The sequence below is a fragment of the Vigna angularis genome, chromosome 2 (genome assembly GCF_016808095.1).
Source record: "Vigna angularis cultivar LongXiaoDou No.4 chromosome 2, ASM1680809v1, whole genome shotgun sequence".
NCBI classification, from domain to species: Eukaryota; Viridiplantae; Streptophyta; class Magnoliopsida; order Fabales; family Fabaceae; genus Vigna; species Vigna angularis.
In genome coordinates this window covers 30,415,452-30,425,716 of record NC_068971.1, presented here as the reverse complement: position 1 = coordinate 30,425,716, position 10,265 = coordinate 30,415,452, and the positions used below count along the sequence as shown (strand labels likewise).

Sequence of the window (10,265 nt, the reverse complement as noted above, 5' to 3'; positions counted from 1 at the left end):
AGTCTTGGTATATTTTTAATTGTCTTTTGCCTCTACTTCCTGAGACACAAACAACTGTAAAGTAAAAATATTTTAAATTTGATTATCCTAGAATTACTAATATAGTGTTTTGTGCTGTCTAAATTGAGTTGCATATTTTTTAATCATTTATTTAAATTTAAATAACCTAAATTGTTAATCACGAATTTAAGATTATCATATTTAATTAAAAGAATGAATAAAATAAATAAAAATACTATCAATAAAAGTTAATCAAGAATGCCAGTTATAAATTATATTATACTAAGATACTCATTTTGGACTTACTTGTGGAATTTCTGTTCAAGCAGACTCGGTCTTTACAGCAAGAGTCTATCAAAAAAATTTCCTCGGCCCCACAAAGTTTGAGCAAATTTCGTTACACTCCAAAATACAAAATAATATTATTCAGCAGCAATAGAACAGTATTTACGTTCAGTGATTATTAAATTAATTTCATATAAAGTGTTACATCCTTCCACAACGCAACAAAAAACAATAACTCAAAGTCAGATTTTGAAAGTTGAATTCAAACCATATACGTCGATTTTATACCTTTTAATAATAATTCCTGCTGGTTCTCGTCTACTTGATCTTTTGTAATATAATGGAATGAGTATTGTGCTATTTGAAAGTAAAGGATGAATCAGAGCATTCATTCTTTTTTTATAAAATTTTGAAATCGATTGATTACTGAAAAATAATTCCAAATAATTATGGGTAGTGGGGGAAAATTTAAGTTTGTGAGGTAAAACTTAAGTTTCTTATTTCTATTCTCATCAGCTGTCTAAAGGGTGAATATTTTGTTCGTGTATACTACTATATTAATGAGATGAGATGGATAGGAATATAATATATGTTCTTTACTCCATTTTACAAGCTCTTTTTCAATTAATTTAAAAAATATTTACATTCATTTTTTTTAAGAAGTGACAATTTTCACCATAAATGAAAAGATGTATGTTCATTCTAACACTTTAACAAAAGTTTGCTTTTGCAAAATTATTTTAAAAAAAATTAGAATATGGATTGATAAATGAGAAAACATATGGATTGATAAATGAGACACATACATCTGTCAAGAAATTTATCGATAAATACAAATTATTGATGCAAATGTACGTCTATAAATGAACACATGTATTCCCTTATATTCTTGTCGACAATTTATATTTACCAACAGATTTAATGTTATCGACAAATATATGTTAATAAAATGTGTTTTTCCTATCGTGTGTCCATAATTTATGATAAATGTGTTACAAGACCTGATATTACTTATTTTAGATGTAGATTACTGATTAAACGATGAAGATCTGGCCAAAAGTTACGACAATTAGATATCTATTTCACCCATGTTCATCCATAAACATAACAAAGATGATGAGGACCATGGTGTTGTAGAGGCCACAAGTGAAGAATGCATCAAATGGTTAGATGATAAGGAAAAAAGGTTGGTTGTTTATGTTTCTTTTCGGAGTATGGGTGTACTTGATGAGAAGCAAATAGATGAAGTAGCCTATGGTTTGAGAGATTGTGGAAGATACTTCTTGTGGGTGGTTAAAGGCTTCTTCTGGGTGGTTAGAGACTCTTAAGAGATGAAACTCCCTATAGGGTTTGGAAAGAAATCAGAGAAGGGTTTGGTTAGGGGTGGGCAAATCGAACTCACTTGCACTATTAAAAACTACACTGAATTAAAAATTAATTTGTTTGAATTGAGCTGAACTAAAAAATAGTTCAAATAAATTAAATTGAATTATTTTGTTACTAAACTGAAATATACTGAATTATACTGAAGTACAATATAAACTGAACTAAACTATTAACTGTGCTAATTTTGAACTGAATTGTATTAATTTTAACCAACAACTCAGCAAGAGATATGCCCAAACAAAAATATAGTATACTTAATAGGTCCATCTTAAGTTGTGCTACATAGAAACTATAAATTGCACTAATATATCATATGTACAAGATAAAAGTTATCTAAACATATTCAAAATGGTTAAAATAATCTAAGAAACTACTCAAATATATATATTTCTATCACAACCTAAAAATCTGTCTACCTAAAGCTGAATAGACTTGATAATCTAAGCTAAAATGCAAGAATTGTACCTACCTTATAATAAAACCAAAAGGTAAGTGCCTAAAAATGTTTTGAATGTTAAAAGGTTACAAAAGACTCAACTAGTTACTAAGAATGATTAGGAAATCAAAATATACCTATACTACTAAAAATTACAGCATTAACTAGTAAAATTGGGTTAATAAAACTATACTAGTTCTAAAATATGATTTTAACACTATCTAATAACACAGTAACTATGCACATGACTTTATAATCACTTAATTGAACTAGCTAAACTCATATTTGCATCATAAGGGTGAAAATATAAAATCTGAATATATGAACCTAAGAAACTGGACGAAATCAACAAAAACAGGACACAACATAACACTAGGTACTCCTACAAACACCAATTAAAATCTAACTAACCTGATTCCTACAATTTTCAAACAACTAATGAAAGCTAGGAACAAAGTTAACTACTAAAATTGATGACAGATTTGAAATTTGACCTATTCACTAAAATCTATCCACTAAAACTACGCCTTTTTAAGCTATGCAGAATTATATGACTTACTAAACTAAGGAAAATGTAACAAAAGCTATCTCAAAAAGTTCTAATTGGTAAAAATTATTGTAGAAAGCTTAAAAACAATACAAATAATTATTATACAAAAATTCATTATACAAAGCTGAAATTTGAAACTAATATACTATTTATCAATTAGAATGAACACATAAAATCAGAACAAACTTAATACTACTATAATCCACTAAAAAACAACTAAGCAAATTCAAATTCATCTAACTAAATTATGACTACATGTATTTACAAACTTGAAACTAAAAATACAAAAAAAAACTAGCTTATGCCTAGACTAATGCTACTAAACAGATCGAAGACAAAAAAAAATCCTACAATTCTTGTTAATATCAGATTTTAAATAATGAGTTGAGCTTAGCAAGCATGTGGTATTAAATACAATATATATGAAGATATCCCAAAAGAATGCAACACCATAGATTCCAATGCATAACCACCTATGCCAAGTATTCATCAGTAGAAATCAAATTAGATGTAAAGTCTCAACCATCATCTTAGTGAAAAGTACCAAGGAATTTAATTAAGAAAGCTACCTCCATAGGGATTGGTCCTAGAGGAAGTGACTCTTATACATTTATGATGCAACTAAATACAAAAGATATATCAAAAATAAGAAAAAACAAGAAGGTTAGAGCACCTTAGCTTATATGTTTTTTCTCGTTTCGCGTAGAAGATATGTATCATGAAACAGATAAATTGGGATGTGAAGCTAGTAGAAGTTCAAGTTAAATTCTTAATGTTCACAAAGGAAATTATATCATACTTCACAAAATTCATTGCAAATTTTTGCTATTAAGAAATTTGCAACCAAACCATGAAATAAATAACACATGAAAAATGAGAAAGGATATTAAACAAAATCCCTCCTCTACAAGTTTTCATTAAATCTAAATATCATATATATTATAATATATCTAAAATTTATAAACAAGAAAGCACTATGGACATTGATTCCAAAATAGAAGAACAATATAGGAGTAACAACAAAATAAAGGAAAAACAAAAAAGATCCTACAAAAAATCATCTTTTAGTACCATTATGATGTTACTCAATTACTATAAATTGATGATAGACCTAGTAACAATACAAAGAACAATACATTGGTAACAACAACTATGAATGTCTACTCTAGTAAACAGGCACCCTTTCCATCTCTGATGATAGACCTAACTAAAATGATCTTCAATCATCCAATTTGTTTTCTTTTCCAATAACTCCATCGTTTCAATCAAATTCATATACAAGGGTGTCAAATTTGACTATAAAAAAAATTTAAGTAGGCATCAATTACCAATTTTTTTTCTTTCAATAACTCCATCTCCTTTAAGAGGTTTCAATCAAATTATTATCTAAAAGTTTCAAATTGGACTATAAAAAAATTTAATTAGGTATCAATTACCAAATTTTTTTCTTTTTCAATAACTCCATCTTCGTTCAAGAGGTTTCAATCAAAAGTGTGGCTCTTCAAGAAGACGCTCAGTTGTAGTTTTAACCCTCAGCGGTGACTACGGTGCTTCAGAACGTTGCTCAGCGGTGACTACGGTGCTTCAGAACGTCGCTCAGCGGTAAAAGTTGTGCTAAGCGGTGAATGCGACTCTTCTTTTGTACACTTTTACTTCCTTTCCTGAGTCCAGCTCCTTGGTACTTCAACTTCTTTCATCTATTTCATCTAATTCATCTTAATTCCTGCCAAAACAGGGAAAACTAAGCATAAAACTCATCCAACTCTCTTATTTCTAAAACTTAAGTAAAAACATGATTTCAAACTAGTTTTTAAGTCATAAAGGTTGTTTTTAATATCAAAATTAAGTATAAAAATATCGGTTTTTCAACCGTTATCACTTTGCCATTGGAAATTTTATGGAACATTGACAAGATCGACGAATGCCCTCGATGGAATGGTGTACTATATGAAATATACCAATCGGAGTTAAAGGTCATGAGTAAATGTATATAACTTAACAAACAAATAAATTAAACATCTAAATTATTCAAATGTTATTGAACAAGATTTTAGTACTTTAAAAAATTAAATTATAAACTCATATAATTAGTAATTAATAATTTTAATAAAATATTATTGTTGGAGAGTTATGGGTTAATCCATTTTTAACTTACTTGAATCCGTTTGATTAGTGAGTTAAGTTAATCAAGTTCAAACCATATTAAAAAAACTTAAATTTTTCCAACCCAGTCAGTTGCTCACATGTTAGAATCCTTTTTTACATCTTTATTGTTCTCAATATATTTTTCATCATAAATTGTTTATTATATAAAAATAAAGAAATTTTTAAAATTACTTAAATTGAAATTAATTAATTATAAAATTAAACATCATAATTTATTAATTCAAACTAATAAAAGTATTAACACCATTATATTTGCGTGCGTGCGTGCGTGTTTAAAAAATAATTTAAAGAAAAAAAATTCTAAAGTATAAAATAAAAATAAAACAAATTCTGCAGTTAAAAATTTGAGAAGCTAAAGAAAAAGTCTTACTTATTTTTCCTGGATTCCTCTATTTTATTTATTTTTATGTTAATTGATAAATTGGTATTTCATTTACAAAATTTCTCACCTATACTTTTTTAATTATAGAATTTTTGTTTGATTAAGTTTTAATAAATATAGACATTCTAATTTTTGAAGTGGTTTGAAGGATAAAACAGTAAAAAAATGTCTAAACCAAAAATTATATATATATATATATATATATATATATATATATATATATATATATATATATCCATAAATATTCAATCTCTTGTCGGTTTTCTCAATATTCTTCGTAAAACTTACCACAATTCAACCATGAAAAACAAACTTCCTAATAGTAATTAGCATTAAAAAAATAACAGATAACAACGTCATTAATTACAGATTCCTAAATCTGTTGTTTCTTATTCTTTGTTCCTGGTGCAGACTTTCCGAAACCTATTAATCTGCTATGAAAAATTTAATTATTATCAGTTACCAAAACACTTTCCTTTCCTATAACTCCATCTCCTTTGGCTGTTCTCAGTCATCAAAACTCAAAGCAAATATATATCATCAAATCCTCTTTCTGTTACTTATGTATTCCATTGAATGCTTGGAATGACTTCAACACTTAACCAAGGAGATGACTCTCATGGGGGCAGTGCGTCAAAGCCAATCCACTTTTTCAGGATCATCCTCTCCAACAACCTTCAGCATGGAAAGCTAGTAAGCAAAATCATGGTTCATTTTTGGAGATCATACACTGTATTCACCTTAAACACCCATAATCACCTTACATTCTTAACATGCATGTACTTTAGTAGAGGTTTTAAATCGCAATCATGTGTACTTAGTCATTCTTGTTGTTGTGATCAATATATGACCACAACCAAGATTATAATATGTTAGAAATCTTGAGTCCAAGCCAAGAAATCACAAACCAGTACTTAAAACTTGTCAAACGATAAGGTGAATTTTATTGATTCATATAGCCAAAACTAGATTTTGTTAATGTGTGTTGTATATTTCTTAATCTGTATCTGCACAACAGAAGCTTCCAGCTAAGTTTGTGAGCAAATATGGAAATCACTTGCCCAACACAATGTTTCTTAAGCTTCCAAACGATGCAGAATGGGAAGTAAAATTGGAGAAAAGTGATGGCAGTGTTTGGTTTCAGCAAGGTTGGAAAGAGTTTGTGGAGTATCACTGTCTAGCCCATGGACACCTCTTGGTTTTCAGATACAATGGAACATCCCATTTCCATGTACTCATCTGTGATATGAGTTGCATGGAAATAGACTACCCTGTCAACAAGGCAAATCACAAAAGGGTTAGAATTAAGAGTGAAAACATTCAACCACCTAAGACAAAGAAAACAACTGAGAATAAGAAAAGGTGTTGTTCCAATTTGCAAGACACTGCATCCGATGAATTAGTCAGAGACCACAAAGGTATGATTCTAGATTCCTAATGAGGTCATATTTGAAGGATTTAATATTTAATAGTATTTTCCCTTTTTAGGTATGTTGAAGAATCTAAATGAAGGGAAGAGAAACATGGAAGCTCTTGAGAATACCTTCATGGTGATAATGAAACCAACCTTTTTTACTACTGGGTACATGGTATGTTCTCAAACTAAGCAATAATATATAGTATGTGAGAATCTCATTATTGAAGTGAAAAATGCATATATATGATGCAGTATCTGCCAAGAGCAGCAGTGAGGAGCCAAAACAAACGTCGTGAAGAATTTGTTACTCTTGTTGTTGGGGACAGAAGATGGAGGGTTAAATTGGTTCGTTATCCAAATGATTCAGCTTACTTCACTAATTTGTTAGATTTTGCAAGGGACAATAATTTGAAAGAAGGAGATGCTTGCTTTTTCAAACTCATGAACATGGGTGATAACATGGTGATTAAGGTTTCCTTTGTAGCCAGAAACTCCTCTCTAAGAGGACAATAACTTAATGCTGTTCAGTGTTGTTATCTTATTGTATTCTCTTTTACTGCTTTTAAAGTTTTCAGGCTCTCTCTTTCACTCAATGTGTTTTAAGAATTTACATTATGATATTTTAACCATTTAAAAACTCCTTTAATTAGCTCAGAAATAGCTTTCAGAATGAACACATCTTTGTGGTAGTAAATTTGGTTGACTAAATGTACTTTTTAAAAGGCTAATTATATATACAGAGTCAACTTCATAATGAAACTTGCAAATTCAATTAGTTTGACAACATTTTAATTGACTGAAACACTGCTTAATCAACTAAAATCAAAATCTATATATTTTAATGAAGACTTTCAGTATTTACATGTTTTTTGAATCAAATATAACTAGTATTCAAAGATAAAATCTTACTTAGAATATCCAAATAACAACTAAAATCCAAGATTAACTAGAATAACAACTTTTCAACGACTGATAATATGCTAATATTACTAACTAAAAATTCCACCTTACAATTTATAATAATAAGATTTTAATTATATTTATTTATTTTTTAACTTTAAAGTCTAATAGATATTTATTATATTAATAAATGTATAGTCAATTATATTAATAAAGGTGTAGTCAACTGGTGTATTTTTAGAAGGGTGTAAAAATGTTACTTTTCTTTCAACACATATATCATCAAATTCGAGTAATTAGGAATATAAATAAATAGTACTTCATTTACATTATTAATATATCAAGAGTAGTTAAAGAATTTTTAATTTAAAAAAGGACTCCTCGAGATGTGGCTTTTAAAATAAAGAGTTACAATCTTTGTTTGAAATATATAACATATAAATATAAATTTATAGATTTTTATTTATTAAATTTTCAATTCCATTGAATCTCTAATTTCTTTAACATAATATAGTGATTTATTCGATTTTATTAAAAAAGAAGTTAACCAAGTGTTACTATTATTCTGTAAGGTTTGAGCTAATATTATTTCATTTAAGTTTCTTTTTGCGATATCTGCTTTTCTATTTTTTTTATTTTTTTTAGCATGAATGTGTAGTCTTGATGGTTCTATCTGACACTTGAACTGAATAGATGAATTCTTTGTCAATCTAGGTTTGCAGTGAAATGTTTTATTTGTGAATTAAGAATTTTTAAAATATGCTAGTATACTTCTCTAACTTTTTTTGTATTTCGGATGTAGAAGAACAAGAAACTTTATTTACTCAAATGGAAATATTATTCTGAATAAATTAAGAATGAACCAATTTAGTACTAATTTGGTTTCCATTGCGAATTCTGATGATGAAATTAGAAATATTATTGGTGGGCATTGTGTAGTGATTGACTAATATATAGGGTTTGTGTAAACCCTTGAGTTTTGTGAGATGTATTAATTTGAATTGAGTTATTTTATGTTGTTTTGATAGTGAGATATATGAAGTTGGTATTTTAATGTCATTTTGTATAAATCCTTGAATTTTGTGAAATCTATTAATTTGAATTCAGTGATTTTATGTTGTTTTGACATGTAAGATATGACGTTGGTATTTTACTGATATATTAAGTTAAGTGTTTTAAATACAAATTTGACTTGAGAATCTGCATTGGAGAACTTTTGGTTTAAGCTCACTTTATATATATATCATTTAATTATTTATTTATTTGATATTAGATATTATGGATGTTTTAATAATGATTTAATAATGAGGTAGCTAATATGTTAAATAAAATTTATAAAGAAAAACTTTAATTTCATGTTAAGAAAGAAATTTAAAGTTTAATTTAATTTTACAAAATTAATAACGAGAATTGTATTTAAAATTTAATATTATATTTAATAAATGTGAGATCTTTAACACTATAATAATAAAAATAATAAAATAAGTGTTTATACATATCTTGTTAAAAAAAATAATTCTTTTAAAATATTTCAAAAATTAATTATGCGTTTAGTAAAGTTTTTCTTTAATAGGAAATCTTTTTATTTAGCGGAGTTTTACAAAAAAGATAATACTTTTTAATCATCTATTTTGCTCATAGTCTTATTTATTGGTCCTTAAACAATGTGAAGATGTTAGACTATCTTGATCTTGTGCTAGCAAACTTTCTTTCTTTTTGTAGTATTGATTTGTTATGGAACGCTATTTGTTTTGTGTTATGTCTCAAATGAAGTGTTTGTCTTTTAGACTTAAGGTGTATTCTTTTACTTTAAGTAGTGCAGTCAAAATGGATTGAAACCCGTGAGTCAACTCGGCTCATCACGGGTTTGAGTTGGGTTGGATTGGAAAAAAATGCAAAATTTTTTATGCGAGCCAATTTTGATTCGGCTCACTAAGAACCCGGCTCACACGGGTTGAACCTGTGGTGGGTCGGGTTGGCTCACCAACCCACCTATTTTTTTAATTAAATTAAATTAATTATTCAAATCCTATTTTTTTATTGAAATCAAATTAATTAAATTAATTATTCAAAATGCACAACCTTTACTTAGCAATAGAGCATTTTGCATTGCTGTCTTTCCAAAAGTTCCCCTTCGCAAATAAAAACCTAAGATTATAGATTGGATAATATTATAGATGGAGATAAAGAAGAAGATGTTTCAAGAGAGCATAATACTGTGGATTTATCCATTCAGGACTCCAATTTAATAGATGGATAATATTATAGATTGGATAATTCGGGAATATATCATTTGTTTTATCTTGTTTTTAGACCTATCTACAAGCATGACAATTTTATCTTGTGCTATATATTTTTGTTAACGTCTATATGTAGTTTCTTGTATGTCTCACTAAATTAGATTGACAAAATTTTACGCTTGATAGCTTAGAATATATATAGCAATATATTTCTTTTGTTTCATTTTCTTTTATATCAATTGGTTCAATTATTATTGTTTCAATTTGATCGATCAAAGTAACATGTTATAAGAATCTGAGAAGAAGAAGGTGAAAAAAAAGTTAATTAAGTGAGCCAATGAGCCAACCCGTGGTGGGTCGGGTCGGGTTCGAATTTTTTTGGCTCGCTAATAAATGAGCCGGGTTGGATTGACTCACTAAGTGGTCAACCCGTGGTGGGTTGGGTCGGGTCGGGTCGGGCCGGGTTACCCGTTTTGACAGCTCTAACTTTAAGCATATTTTAT

The 10,265-nt window shown here is 28.2% G+C and overlaps 1 protein-coding gene across 1 annotated transcript; it reads left to right on the top strand.

Moving 5' to 3' along the window:
• The first annotated feature begins 1,373 nt into the window (after window positions 1–1,373).
• LOC108327486 (B3 domain-containing transcription factor VRN1) lies at window positions 1,374–7,135 on the top strand. The gene is made up of 4 exons (XM_017561182.1): window positions 1,374–1,598; window positions 6,224–6,623; window positions 6,694–6,794; window positions 6,875–7,135. The coding sequence occupies exons 1-4, from the start codon at window positions 1,374–1,376 to the stop codon at window positions 7,133–7,135; spliced, it is 987 nt and encodes a 328-aa protein (XP_017416671.1).
• Window positions 7,136–10,265: the final 3,130 nt, after the last annotated feature.

What these genes read in the sequence shown, in the direction of transcription:
- LOC108327486 (XM_017561182.1), top strand. Translation starts at nt 1,374, where the DNA reads ATGTTCATCCATAAACATAACAAAGATGATGAGGACCATGGTGTTGTA. An exon ending in TTAAAGGCTTCTTCTGGGTG is followed by an intron (nt 1,599 to 6,223) that starts GTTAGAGACTCT and finishes TCTGCACAACAG; the next exon opens with AAGCTTCCAGCTAAGTTTGT. An exon ending in ATTAGTCAGAGACCACAAAG is followed by an intron (nt 6,624 to 6,693) that starts GTATGATTCTAG and finishes TTCCCTTTTTAG; the next exon opens with GTATGTTGAAGAATCTAAAT.